This window comes from Dendrobates tinctorius, unplaced genomic scaffold (genome assembly GCF_039654945.1).
Source record: "Dendrobates tinctorius isolate UK_male_01 unplaced genomic scaffold, ASM3965494v1 ptg000028l, whole genome shotgun sequence".
NCBI classification, from domain to species: domain Eukaryota; kingdom Metazoa; phylum Chordata; class Amphibia; order Anura; family Dendrobatidae; genus Dendrobates; species Dendrobates tinctorius.
In genome coordinates, this window is record NW_027361696.1 from 81,789,029 (window position 1) to 81,803,650 (window position 14,622).

Genomic DNA, 14,622 nt, shown 5'->3' on the forward strand with positions numbered 1-14,622 from the left:
GACCGCCCCCCTGGGTGAGTATAATATAACTCCTTTTTCTTCTCTTTCAGGTTACATCGGGGGCTTATCTACAGCATTACAGAATTCTGTAGATAAGCCCCTGATGTCGGTTCCGGCAGCTAATAGTCGAAAAATGGGGTGACAGATTCCCTTTAATATGATCGTTCTGTGCACACAGAATATTATCGTTATCAGCAGAACATTTTTATTTTTTTTTTACACCGGATAATGTGCTGCCGATAATGATGTTTTTAATACCAGAGGTGGATATATCATTAATGCAACCTGGGGCCCAAATGGTAAGGGGGCCACAACTGTATCCAAATCAGGTGGAATTGAGCATTATGATGAGCTATTAGACTAGGACCCATAAACTGATCTTGCATGGGGGCCTTTTTTTTGTCTGTGTTCAAGACTCAAGAGTGAAATATCCAATCACCCAACACCCATTTGTTGGTTGATTGTTCCATATTATTGGACTATGCAAATGAGTCTTAAAGAGGTTTTCTACTACCAGGACGACCCCTTTCTAAATAAAGTAAAGTAGTTTCCCTCCTTAAAGAACTTAAAAAATAACATACTCACAAACACTGAAGACAATCAGCTCCTGCTATTGTGCACTAACTTCCTTGAGAAGAACCTCGGACAAATATTAGTAGTGAGAATGTAGCGGCCGCTATGAAGTTATAGGGCTCACGTGACACCACGTCGCTGGAACAATAGGTGAATGAGATTTTTTTTTAAAATTTATTTACAAGAGAGACAACTTTGTTTAAAAAGAGGTTCTCTTGGTAGTAGACAACGATTTTAGCACATTGCACAGGCCTGAAACATTTTACCGTTGCATGGTACTGGAGAGGTAATAAATATATGTATTTTTTACATTTTTGTGTCTTCAGTTATTCTTCTATTATTTTTGTACTCCAAGGCAATAAGTTCATGAATTACTTCTAGACTAATCAGTACTCACCACTTACCAATCACTAGAATGGCTGTCATTTTACTTACATGGTAGGACATTGGTAAAACGGTTCTTGACCCTGTTGTCTGGAATCTCAGCTGCTTTTCTTGGCTGATTGGTACCAACCAGGTTAAGATCCTAGTGGTATAAACATAAAAAGTTATACTATAAAAGTAAATATAAGGCAACCTTTCTACTAACTGAGGCTACAAAGACGTTGGAGATAAAGAGGAAGGGGCGAATGCAGGTGCTAACGGAATCGTAGACTTCTTCTCAAGTCTTCACCATTGTGCTATGTGTTCAATACATAGAATCTAACAGATAGTAGGACGCACCACAATCTCATGTTAAGGTAGAATCCCATTGGCTCGTCCCTACTGCAAGAAGATACACAATCATAGTTCTTTCTATGCAAATATTTACAAACAGGCCAAAAAGGTAAAAAAGGACACATCAACTAAACGTGGTCTCCTTAGAATAAACCTAGATACAAATACCTGCGAGGGCTGGAATGAGCCATACAATTGGTTTCCTACTAGTGTATGTGCACACAACTTATTTTTCAGGAGGAGACTGCCTGAGAAACCGATCACAAAATGATCAAAAGAATGAACATATGTATGTCCATGTAAACACGACTTGCTGTATGCATGTTCAGGCTTTAAAAATTCTGATAACTACTTCAGGCTTCTAAAAATGCCAAGCAGCTAAAAGAAAAATGACATGTCCAGTCTTCCGGCTTTTTCCAAGTGGAAGACCCTCTATACTTTACAAGTCAATTGGAAGGCTGAAAAGATACCTGGATGTCTTTTTGGTAATAATAATAATAATAAATTTTATTTTTATAGCGCCGACATATTCCGCAGCACTTTACATTTCAGAGGGGATTTGTACAGACAATAGACATTACAGCATAACAATAATCACATACAGTAGATTATAACAAATACCAAGAGGAGTGAGGGCCCTGCTCGCAAGCTTACAGTCTATGAGGAAAGAGGGAGACACAAAAGGTGGGTGGTAACAGTTGCCCTGATTGTATGGACCAGCCATAATGTTAAGTGTGTAACAGTACAGACACAGAGGGCTAATGGATGCATAAAGCATGTGGGAACATGATGCTGGGAACCTGGTTATGGTAAAACTTTTGGCTCTGCCACACAGGGATAGGTTAGGTTAATGTGTTGAGGCGATAGGCCAGTCTGAATAAATGCGTTTTCAGGACACGCTTAAAATTGTGGGGATTGGGGACTAATCGTATTGACCTGGGAAGTGCATTCCAAAGAATTGGCGCGACACGTGTAAAGTCTTGGAGATGGGAGTGGGAGGTTCTGACTATTGAGGATACCAACCTCAGGTCATCAGCAGAACGGAGGGCGCTGGTAGGGTGGTATACTGAAACAAGGGAGGAGATGTAGGGTGGTGCTGAGCCATGGAGGGCTTTGTGGGTGAGGGTAATAAGTTTATACTGAATTCTGGAGTGGATGGGTAGCCAGTGTAATGACTGGCACAAGGTAGAGGCATCGGTGTAACGATTGGTGAGGAATATGATCCTGGCTGCAGCATTCAAGACAGATTGGAGAGGGGAGAGTTTGGTAAGAGGGAGACCGATTAGAAGAGAGTTACAATAGTCGAGACGAGAATGAATAAGAGAAACAGTAAGAGTTTTTGCAGAGTCAAAAGTAAGAAAATGTCGAATTCTAGAAATGTTTTTGAGGTGCAGATGACAAGAGCGAGCCAGTGATCGAATGTGGGGGGCAAAGGAAAGCTCGGAATCAAGTATGACCCCAAGACAGCGGGCATGTTGCTGGGGAGTAATAGTGGAACCACACACGGAAATGGCAATGTCGGGTGTAGGTACATTAGTAGTGGGAGGAAACACAAGGAGTTCAGTCTTTGACAGGTTCAGTTTCAGATATAGTGAGGACATTATATTAGACACAGCGTTTAGACAATCGCCAGTGTTTTCTAGAAAGGCTGGCGTGATGTCAGGAGAAGAAGCGTATAATTGGGTGTCATCAGCATAGAGATGGTACTGGAAACCAAATCTACTGATGGTATGTTTTTACCATCATTTAGCTAGCATTTTCTTCATTATTTAATAGAGTGAAAAAAAAGAAATTAAAAAAAGGACCTCACAAAAACCATAACCACAAAAAGAAATGCCAGAGGCCAAACCCGTTAGAAAAACGCTTAGGAAGCGACAGAAAAAAATTCTACAAAAGATGCTCAAGAAAAAATAAAAGCATGATAGTTTACTGTAGTGGCTTCTACTTGTTAAACTCAATGGGTTTGTCTGAGTTTAACAGACGTTGTGTGCACATGGCCTGATATTACTCTGTTTTGTATTAATGGAACCCATACCATTTCAAGGCAAGCTCATGTGGAAGGAAAGAACAAAAAGGAGTAATTTCTAAAAGGTCGACATACACAATATGTAAATAATAAGGCTGATTTGACAAATAATGAACCATAAAAGTTATCTCAAGATTAATGTTGAGCGATACCACCCGATATTGAGAAATATCGGATCGGATTGGATCGGCCGATATCCAAAAAGTATCGGGTATCCCCGATTCCGATACCGGAAATCCCATTCAAGTCAATGGGACAGAAATATCGGAATTAAAAAAAACCCTTTCTTTCCTTGTAGGTTAATTCTACATGAAGAAAAACAACTAAGAATAATGTAGAATGTATTGGGGGAGGTGGAGGAAACATTAAAGGCATAGAGGTTTAGCCCAATCAAATGGAATAGCAGGAATAAAAATTTTTTTTAAAGACGTTCGGAGTTACAAAGATATTGACAATGTTAACCTTTTTTAAATTGTCAGATATGTATGTTTCACTACTTCCATGCTCTTCACCTTCTTTTTTACTTCTCCCACACTTTCTCCTTCATGATCCTCAGCAGCAGCATCTTTTTCATCAACTTCTTCTTCACCTTATTCATCTTCTTCTTCTTCTTCACCTTCTTCCTATTATTCTTATTTTCTACATTCTTCATATTCTTCTTATTCAACTATTATTCTTCTTCATATTCTACTACTTCATCTTCTTCCTATTCTTCTTCTTCATCATATTCTTATTTGTGACAGGCATTCCTGTAGTTATCTATAAAAGTTTGAAGAATACACCTTACGTTCTGCCTGTCACAAAAGATTTACAACAGGATTTGTCCGCGTTCAGTTTGGCTTGCAGCAGCAGGCATTTTCTAGGGGCACCACGAGGAGGAACAGACTCACCCCCATACACTGCTTAGTCTTCTTCTGCTTATACTTTAGATAGAAAAACCCAGGATCAACCTCCAATTGAAGTTCAGACCAACACCAGAGCATTCAAATAGTAAAACATTATTTTTATTAGTACAAATGTCAAAAATTTAAAAGACATACATGTTCCCAAGATTAGTGCAAGAAAAAAGGGACCAACAACTCCCATTAAATGTATTTTGCTGCATAGTATTGAACCTCATAGCTAATGAACAATCAATTTGTATATGCTGATAGAGACCTATACTAAAGTGTCTGCTGTTCAATGAAACGTGCACAGTATATTCACTACACAGCTGATGCCCATAGACTAAGATAAACACTAGCCTGGGCTATCCTAATACTAAACCAAAGATATATTTATAATTTATAACAAACTAGAAGGTATATCTATATTAACTAATTAGCGCTAAAGCTACTGAGGCCATTACCTGGATCCTGGCAGCGTTAGTAAAAGTCCCGTGGGAGACAAATCCCTCCACCCCGACGTGCACGTTTCGCCTGGCTTCCTCGCCCCCGAGGAAGCTGGGCGAAACGTGCACGTTGGGGTGGAGGGATTTGTCTCCCACGGGACTTTTACTAACGCTGCCAGGATCCAGGTAATGGCCTCAGTAGCTTTAGCGCTAATTAGTTAATATAGATATACCTTCTAGTTAGTTATAAATTATAAACATATCTTTGGTTTAATATTAGGATAGCCCAGGCTAGTGTTTATCTTAGCCTATGGGCATCAGCTGTGTAGTGAATATACTGTGCACGTTTCATTGAACAGCAGACACTTTAGTATAGGTCTCTATCAGCATATACAAATTGATTGTTCATTAGCTATGAGGTTCAATACTATGTAGCAAAATACATTTAATGGGAGTTGTTGGTCCCTTTTTTCTTGCACTAATCTTGGGAACATGTATGTCTTTTAAATTTTTGACATTTGTACTAATAAAAATAATGTTTTACTATTTGAATGCTCTGGTGTTGGTCTGAACTTCAATTGGAGGTTGATCCTGGGTTTTTCTATTTGATTGTCTTGAGAGCATTACTTTTGATAATTTTTGGCTGGTTTAGCATCAATTATACTTTAGATAATATCTTTTGCTCTGATTTTTAGTCTTATGCATAATGTTTTTCTGTTTTTTGTTCTACAGCTTCTTGGTCTTCTGCTTCTTGGTGTTCTGTATCTTGGAGGTTGTCTTCATGTTCTTTGTTTTCTTGGTCATCTTCTTCAGAGTCATCTTTTTTTGGTCTTCTTCGGGGTGGTGTTCCGGGTCGTCGTCTTCAGGGTCATCGTTTTCGTGGTCGTCGTCTTCTTTGGGGCGGTCTTCAGGGTTGTCGTCAGGGAGATCCAGAGTGATAATAAACAAAAACAATTTCCAAAAGCTTGAACTTGGAAATGTAGCAGAAGGTACAAGAAGGCTGAGGAACTGCCGAGAACCAGCTGACGGTGCTGGAACCCGGATGGGTAGCCGAAGCTGCAAGAGCCAATGGAACTAGCGAAGACCAGCTGACGGTGCTGGAACCCAGAAGGGCAGCAGAAGGAACAAGAGCCAATGGCACTACCGAGGACCAGCTGACGGTGCTGGAACCCGGTTACTAAGCAGGAGATACCTGTGCTAGAAAGCACTACCAAGGACCAGCAGACGTTGCTGGAACTCGGATACCGAGAAGGAGGCACCTAGGCCGAAGGCTCTGCCTAGAACCAGCTGACGGTGCTGGAACCTGGATGGGTAGCAGAAGCTGCAAGAGCAAATGGAACTAGCGAGGACCAGCTGACGGTGCTGGAACCCGGAAGGGCAGCAGAAGGAACAAGAGCCAATGGCACTACCGAGGACCAGCTGACGGTGCTGGAACACGGTTACTAAGCAGGAGGTACCTGTGCTAGAAAACACTACCAAGGACCAGCAGACATTGCTGGAACACGGATACAGAGAAGGAGGCACCAAGGCCAAAGGCTCTGCCTGGAACCAGCTGACGGTGCTGGAACCCGGATGGGTAGCAGAAGCTGCAAGAGCAAATGGAACTAGCGAGGACCAGCTGACGGTGCTGGAACCCGGAGGGGCAGCAGAAGGAAGAGCCAATGTCACTACCGAGGACCAGCTGACGGTGCTGGAACACGGTTACTAAGCAGGAGGTACCTGTGCTAGAAAGCACTACCAAGGACCAGCAGACGTTGCTGGAACTCTGATACCAAGAAGGAGGCACCTAGGCCGAAGGCTCTACCTGGAACCAGCTGATGGTGCTGGAACCCGGATGGGTAGCAGGAGCAGCAAGAGCAAATGGAACTAGCGAGGACCAGCAGACGGTGCTGGAACCTGGAGGGGCAGCAGAAGCTACAAGAGGCAATGGAACTACCGAGGACCAGCTGACTGTGCTGGAAACCGGAGGGGCAGCAGAAGGAACAAGAGCCAATGGCACAACCGTGGACCAGCTGACGGTGTTGGAACCCGGTTACTAAGCAGGAGGTACCTGTGTTAGAAAGCACTACCAAGGACCAGCAGACATTGCTGGAACTCGGATACCGAGAAGGAGGCATCTAGGCCAAAGGCACTGCCGAGAACCAGCTGACTGTGCTGGAACCCGGATGGGTAGCATGAAAAACAAAGTTGCAAGGCCGCGAGCCGGCCGCAGTTACCGAAACCCACAGTCCTTACAGGGGGTGCTTGTCCTATTGGCACTACGGAACCAGCCTTTATTACCAGAATCAACAGCCCACATAGGAAGCCCATAAACTGCAGGCACCATAGACTCGGCTAACCCGACCGCAACACGACAGGACAACGTATTGGTGGCAAAGTGACGTTGACACTTCCTGGAAATAGCAGGCGTGCTGGAACCAGGCTGGGCAGGAGGGAGTACCCATGCTAAAGACACTTCTGAGCAGCAACTGGTGATGTTAGAGCCCAGGGTCAATCAGGGTGTAGGCTGAGGCCTAATTTCATCAAGTTTAATATCGGTTGTAGACTACTACTGATTTGAACCGTTCTCCAATTAGGCCTCTGGCTCCACTGTCTCTAGTATTTCCCCTGGCCTTCAACACCGCCAGTTGCTGCTCAAAAGTGCGGTCTGCACAATCAACACTTGTTCCTGTGTTCCAGTACTAGTAGTGGGAATGTGGACAGAGCAGGAGACATTGCCGGACACACATCAGGGGATCAGCTGACGTGACTGAACCCCAGTAACACAGGAACAAGTGTTGATTGTGCAGACCGCACTTTTGAGCAGCAACTGGCGGTGTTGAAGGCCAGGGGAAATACTAGAGACAGTGGAGTCAGAGGCCTGATTGGAGAACGGTTAAAATCAGTAGTAGTCTACAACCGATATTAAACTTGATGAAATTAGGCCTCAGCCTACACCCTGATTGACCCTGGGCTCCAACATCGCCAGTTGCTGCTCAGAAGTCCCACTAGTAGTGGGAATATGGACAGAGCAGGAGACATTGCCGGACACACATCAGGGGATCAGCTGACGTGACTGAATCCCAGTAACACAGGAACAAGTGTTGATTGTGCAGACCGCACTTTTGAGCAGCAACTGGCGGTGTTGGAGGCCAGGGGAAATACTAGAGACAGTGGAGCCAGAGGCCTAGATGGAGCAAGTTTGAAATCAGTAGTAGTGTGAATGTGGAGGCAGCAGTAGACATTGCCGTACACACAGTAGGGGACCAGCTGGCGTTACTGAACCCCACTTACACAGGAGCTAGTGTTTTTCTCTGTGCAGACGGCACTTCTGAGCAACAACTGGCTGTGTTGAAGCCCAGGGATTACAGTTCAGGTGGTAGAAACATGAACACAACAGGAGACCTGGATACTGTTGCCAACCAATTATTTATTTTGGAAGAGGACTGGCAAATTCTGGCGAGATCCAGGCCTTGTTCATTTTCAGAAAAGTAAGCCTGTCAACGTTATCGGAGGATAGTCCCGTGCGACAGTCTGTTAGTACACCACCTGCGGCACTAAAGACGCGTTCCGATAATACACTGGCAGCAGGGCAAGCCAGCACCTCCAATGCATACTGGCTAAGCTCTGGCCATGTATCCATCTTAGAGACCCAAAACTTGAAGGGGGAAGAGCCGTCTGGGAGTACACTGACAGGGCAAGACATGTAGTCTGTCACCATCTGACGGAAACGTTGCCTCCTGCTGACTGGAGCCGTCTGTGATGGTGTAGACATTTGTGGCGGGCACACAAAACTTTGCCACATTTGGGCCATACTGGTCTTGCCTTGTGCTGAGGCGTTGCCTCTGCTCCCTCTTTGTGCAGAGCTTCCTCCACTGCCTTGATGCACAGAGCTGCTTTCTAAAGCACTAGCAGCACTGCTCTCGGGTGGAATGGAGAACATGATGGAATGCACCAGTGTGTCTTGGTACTCCCGCATTTTACGCTCCCGGTTCAACGTTGGTATGAGGGTTTGCAAGTTTTCCCGGTAGCGAGGATCTAGGAGGGTGTACACCCAATAATCAGCCATGTAGAGAATGTGGGCGATGCGGCGGTCGTTTCTCAGGCACTGCAGCATGAAGTCAACCATGTGCTGCAGACTCCCAACTGCCAAAGAACCGCTGTCCCCTGCTTGAGGCGTGATCTCTGCCTGCTCTGCATCACCCCACCCTCACTGTACATACTGACTAGAGCATTGTGTACCTCCCTCCTCTGGAGAGATGTCTTCCTCCTCCATTGACTCCTCATCCTCCTCACAAAGTGTCCCCTGCCTAGGCTTTTGTGAGGAACCACGTAGCGCAGACTGTCCAGAAGCAGATGGCATTTGTGACTCCTCATCCTCCACCTCTTCCAAAACCTCCTCCCTTAGTGCTTGCAGTGTTTTTTGAAGCAGGCAGATAAGGCAGACAGTCATGCTGACTAGTGCATCATCTGCACTCGGCATCCGCGTGGAATCATCGAAGGCACGCAAAACGAGGCAAATGTCCTTCATAGAGGCCCACTCAGTGGTGCTGAAGTGTGACCGGCGCACAGTGCGAATTGTTTGCGCCTGATGCAGCTCGTACTCCATTACTGCTGCCTGCTGCTCACACAACCTCTCCAACATATGTAACGTTGAATTCCACCTGGTGGGTAGGTCACATATGATGCGATGTTCCGGAAGGCGCAATCGGCGCTGCAGAGCTGCAATGCGCGATCTTGCCGTGCTGGAACGCCGCAAATGAGCGCACTCTATGCGGACCTTGTGCAGCAGTGCATCAAGATCCGGATAGTCCCTCAGAAAGCTCTGCACAACCAAGTTGAGCACATGTGCCAGACATGGGATGTGAGTGAGGTTGCCTAGGCCAAGAGCTGCCACCAGATTTCGGCCATTGTCACACACTACCAAGACTGGCTGGCGATTCGCTGGCACAAACCACACGTCGCTCTACTGCTTGATGGCAATCCAGAGCTCCTGCACTTTGTGGCTTCGATTCCCCAAAGAAATTAATTTCAGTACGGCCTGTTGACGTTTGGCCACGACTGTGCTCATATCGGTCGTAACAGGCTCCTGCAGCGCTGATTCTGAGGAACTGGAGTATGAGGAGTCGTCAATGTGTACAGACTGGATTCCTGCGATCCTTCGAGTTGGCAGAACACGTACAGCACCACTCTCAAGATCTGTACCCGGCTCCACAACATTGACCCAATGGGCAGTGAGGGAAAGGTATCTGTTATGAATGGGTCACCGAGGAGGAAAACTAAACAAGCCAAGTCACAGAAACCCAGAGAGGTTGGTAACTATGCAGATTACAGACCCCTGATCCTAACCACACAACTAGCAGCAGCCGTGGAGCTTTCCTACGATGATCCTAGACGCCTCATCACGGCCGGAGGACTAAATAAGCCTAAAGCAAGAAAAGGGGAAAACTAACTGCCCCAGAGCAGACCCCAAAGGAAAAGACAGCCCCCACACATGTATTGACTGTGAAACAAGATGAAAACACAAACACAGGCAGGAAAATAGGCTGAGCAAACGATGGGGCCCAAACTAACTAGAAAGGATAGGAAAGGAAAGACACTGTCTGCAATCTGCCCAAAAAACCCTACAAAAATAATGTCCAACACTTCTGATAACAAAATTAACCCTGAAGTCACTAGACTTCTCCCACTATATCAGCACTCTGAAATATTCTGAGACAGAGCAAAAAAGAGGCCAATCTAATAAGGGACAAAAAGCAAATTTGGCAAATACAGATAAATAAGAGTGGAAATTCAGCACAGCCCCATCCGGGGCTGGCTGACCACAGAAAAAACTGAATAGACCAACAAAATCAGGTGTGAACATTGGCAGAAACACTTAGCTTGAAATGACTGGAACAGAGCTGAAATCCAAGACCTGAACAAGCCAGAAGGAATCACCAGCACCAGAATAGGGCGTCGGCTGTCTTAAATCCAGTCTGAGATTCCAGAGATCCAATCGTTATCCTCATCATCAGGTGGCAGATTTAAATCAACCTCACTACCTCCTGTTACCACCAGAGGGAGCCCGGAAGGAGAGCTCACAACTGGTAGACCAGAAAATGAGTTCACAACAGGTATCGTCCCTGTCTATGGATACTGGTCCACGCATCAGTGGTCAGGTGGACCTTGCTACTGACGGCGCTTAGTAGCGCATGTTTAATTTTTCCCTCCACATGCTTTTGCAGGGCAGGGACAGCTTGCATGCTGAAATAAAAGCGGCTGGGCATGGTGTATTGTGGGACTGCCAATGCCATGAAGTTACGGAAGGTGTAAGTCTCCACCAGCCTGAAAGAGAGCATTTCAAGGGCCAGTAATTTTGCAATGCCAGCATTCAGATCCTGTGCTCGGGGATGGTTTGCCGAGTATGTTCGCCTTTTCTCCCATGCCTGTGCTACCGATGGCTGTAGCGTGGCCTGGGAGTGTGAGGATGAACGGGAACGTGGTGCTGTGGGTGGAATGTCACTGGGTCTCTGGACAACAGTGCCAGAGGTTCTTCCATGGCGATCCTGTGAGGAAGCCGAACCAGCTGTGTGTGAGCTGGAGGAAGAGGCTACAACACGAGATGAAGAAGGTGGTAGGTGGTGCTGTAGGTTGGCCTACGTCTTCAGTGTGTCTTTGTAACTCCACCACGTGCTTGGTCCACACGTTTCCACATATTTGTGGTATTGAGGTTGCTGACACTTCTCCCTCTTTTGTCTTTCTGATGACACAGCTTGCATTTGACAAAGCAAATGTTATCTGCAACTGTCAAAAAAGGACCAGGCACTACAAGTCTTGGGAGCGCCCGTTTTGGCTTTTGGAAGAGGAATGCTCCTAACGGGTGCCGAAGTGGAGGCTACAGGCAACCAAGTCTGCCCCCTCCCTCTCCCTCCTGTTTTGGCCGTTCGGGGAATCTCTTCCTCAGAGCTGCTCCCACCACCTTCCTGTTCCTCACGCCATGATGGGTCAAGGACCTCTGTTATGATTGAGTCACCATAGGAGGCAAAAACAGAAATGCTAGCTAAGTCCAGAAAACCAGAGAAGTTGGCAGTTATCGGATTGCAGACCCCTGAACCTATCAACACAAATAGCAGTAGCCGTGGGGGGTTCCTACGATGCCCTAGACCCCTCGATCACAGCCGGAGAAATAGCTAGGCCTAAAGAAAGAAAGGGGAAAACTAAACTGCCCCAGAGCAGACCCCAAAGCAATAGGCAGCCCCCAACATATAATGACGGTGAAGCAAGATGAAAACACTAACACAGGCAGAAAGATAGACTGAGCAAAGACGGGGCCCAATCTAGCTAGATAGATAAGGACAGGAAGGCTGCTGTCTGCAATCCGTGAAAAACCCTATGAAAATAAGAGCCAACAGACTGACAGTGAAAAAGACCCTGAAGACGCTAGGCTTCAAAAAAGCTATGTCAGTACTCAGGAATATTCTGAAGACAGAGCTACAGGCAAAAGGAGATTCAGCTCACCCCAGCAGGGAATGGCAGAATCCAGAAAAGAAAGGAAAACAAAAACAAAACAATAATGCAAACAGGCAAAGCAGAAAAACTTAGCTTAGAGGAGCAGGAATCAGACTGGTGTCCTAGAAGTCCACAGAGAAATCACCCGCAGGGCAGAAGGGCGTCGGCAGCCTTATATCCAGTCCGTGACTCCACTCAGCCAGTCATCCTCATCAGGTTCAGGTGCCTGATAATCAGGCTCATTACCTTCCTTCACCAGAATATGGAGTTCACCAGACCTCAGTGACGAAGGGGAAAATGAACTCACAACAGTACCTCCCCCTTGAGGAGGGGGTCACCGAACCCTCAACCACGCCACCAGGGCGATCAGGGTGAGCCCGATGAAAGGCACGCACCAATCTTTTGGCATGAATATCAGAGGCAGAGACCCAGGAATTATCCTCCTGACCATAACCCTTCCACTTAACCAAATACTGGAGTCTCCGTCTAGCCAGACGGGAATCCAGTATTTTCTCTACCTCATATTCCATGTTACTTTCAACCAATACAGGGTCCGGAGGTGCCACCCCAGGAACAACTGGTTCAACAAACCTCTTCAACAAGGACTTAAGGAACACATTATGGATTTTAAATGTGACAGGAAGAGCCAAACGGAAAGAGACCGGATTAATAATCTCCAAAATCTTGTAAGGTCCAATAAATTTAGGCTTAAACTTAAGAGAAGCCACCTTCAAAGCAATATTTTTTGATGATAACCACACCATATCACCAATCTTAAACTGGGGACCAATGGTCCTATGTCGATTGGAAAACCGCTGGGCCTTTTCCTGGGAGAGAGATAACTTATCCACCACTTGGTCCCAGATCTGTTGCATTCTCTCCACCACAGTGTCAACACCTGGGCAGGCAGAAGGCTCCACCTGCCCTGAGGAAAATCGAGGATGAAACCCAAAGTTACAAAAAAGAGGTGACATCAAAGTGGCAGAACTAGCTCTATTATTTAAAGCAAATTCGGCCAAGGGCAAAAATGAAACCCAATCATCCTGATCAGCGGAAATAAAACATCTCAAATACGACTCCAAGGTCTGGTTTGTTCTCTCTGTCTACCCATTGGTCTGAGGGTGAAAAGCAGAGGAGAAGGACAACTGAATTCCCAGCTTGGAACAGAAAGTCCTCCAAAATCTAGACACAAACTGAACTCCTCTGTCAGATACAATGTTCTCAGGAATCCCGTGTAAGCGAACCACCTGTTGCAAAAACAGGGGCACCAACTCAGAGGAAGATGGCAACTTAGGGAGTGGTACAAGATGAACCATCTTAGAGAACCTATCACAAATCACCCAAATAACAGTCATTCTTCGAGAGACCGGCATATCAGAGATGAAATCCATTGAAATATGGGTCCATGGCCTCCTGGGGACAGGCAAAGGCATCAACAACCCACTAGAACGAGAACAAGATTTAGACTGGGAGCAAGTCCCACAGGACTGCACAAAATTCCTGACATCATGAGACAAGGTGGGCCACCAAAAAGAGCGACTCACCAGATCTCTAGTACCAAAAATACCTGGATGACCAGCCAATGCAGAGCAATGAACTTCAGACATCATTCTCTTCTTCCACTGGTCAGGAACATACAACTTTCCACTGGGACAACGCTCAGGTTTATCCTCCTGGAACTCCTGCAGAGCAAGTCTCTAATCGGGCGAGATGGCAGAAAGAACTACCCCTTCGCCTAAGATGGTAGCAGGCTTGGTCACCACAGGAGAATCAGCAAAGAAGCTCCTAGAGAGGGCGTCTGCCTTGACATTCTTAGTTCCAGGAAGAAAAGAGACCACAAAATCAAAACGTGTAAAAAACAAGGCCCACCTAGCTTGTCTAGGGTTCAAGCGTTTAGCCGACTCTAGATAAATCAAATTCTTGTGGTCAGTGAGGACCACAACTTGATGTTTAGCTCCCTCCAACCAATGTCTCCACTCCTGAAATGCCCATTTCATGGCCAACAGTTCCCGATTCCCCACATCATAGTTATGTTCAGATGGAGAGAACTTTCGGGAAAAGAAAGCACAGGGATTCATTTTAGCTGTTACAGGATCCTTTTGGGACAAAACAGCTCCTGCACCAATCTCAGAAGCATCCACCTCTACTTGGAACGGAAGTGAGACATCAGGTTGCCGCAAAACCGGGGCGGAGGTAAATCTTCGCTTCAGCTCCTGAAAGGAAGCAACAGCCTCCGGAGACCAATTCAACACATCAGCACCCTTCTTAGTCAGATCAGTCAATGGCTTGGCAATACTAGAAAATTTTGCTATAAATTTCAGATAAAAATTAGCAAAACCCAAAAACTTCTGGAGGGCCTTCAAAGAAGTGGGCTGAACCCAATCATAAATGGCCTGTACCTTGGCCGGGTCCATTTCAATAGTTGATGGAGACAAAATAAATCCCAAAAATGAAATCCTCTGTACTCCAAAAAGGCATTTCGATCCTTTGACATACAGGGAATTCT

General features: G+C 45.8%; 1 protein-coding gene across 3 annotated transcripts in view; it reads right to left on the bottom strand.

Moving 5' to 3' along the window:
• Positions 1-14,622, bottom strand: part of PTPRH (protein tyrosine phosphatase receptor type H) — a 307,023-nt gene that overhangs the window by 25,793 nt on the left and 266,608 nt on the right. For all 3 annotated transcript variants that reach the window (XM_073571084.1, XM_073571082.1, XM_073571083.1), the window contains one exon: positions 1,009-1,099. In XM_073571084.1, coding sequence (XP_073427185.1) covers positions 1,009-1,099 — 91 coding nt within the window. The remainder of the gene's footprint in view (positions 1-1,008; positions 1,100-14,622) is intronic.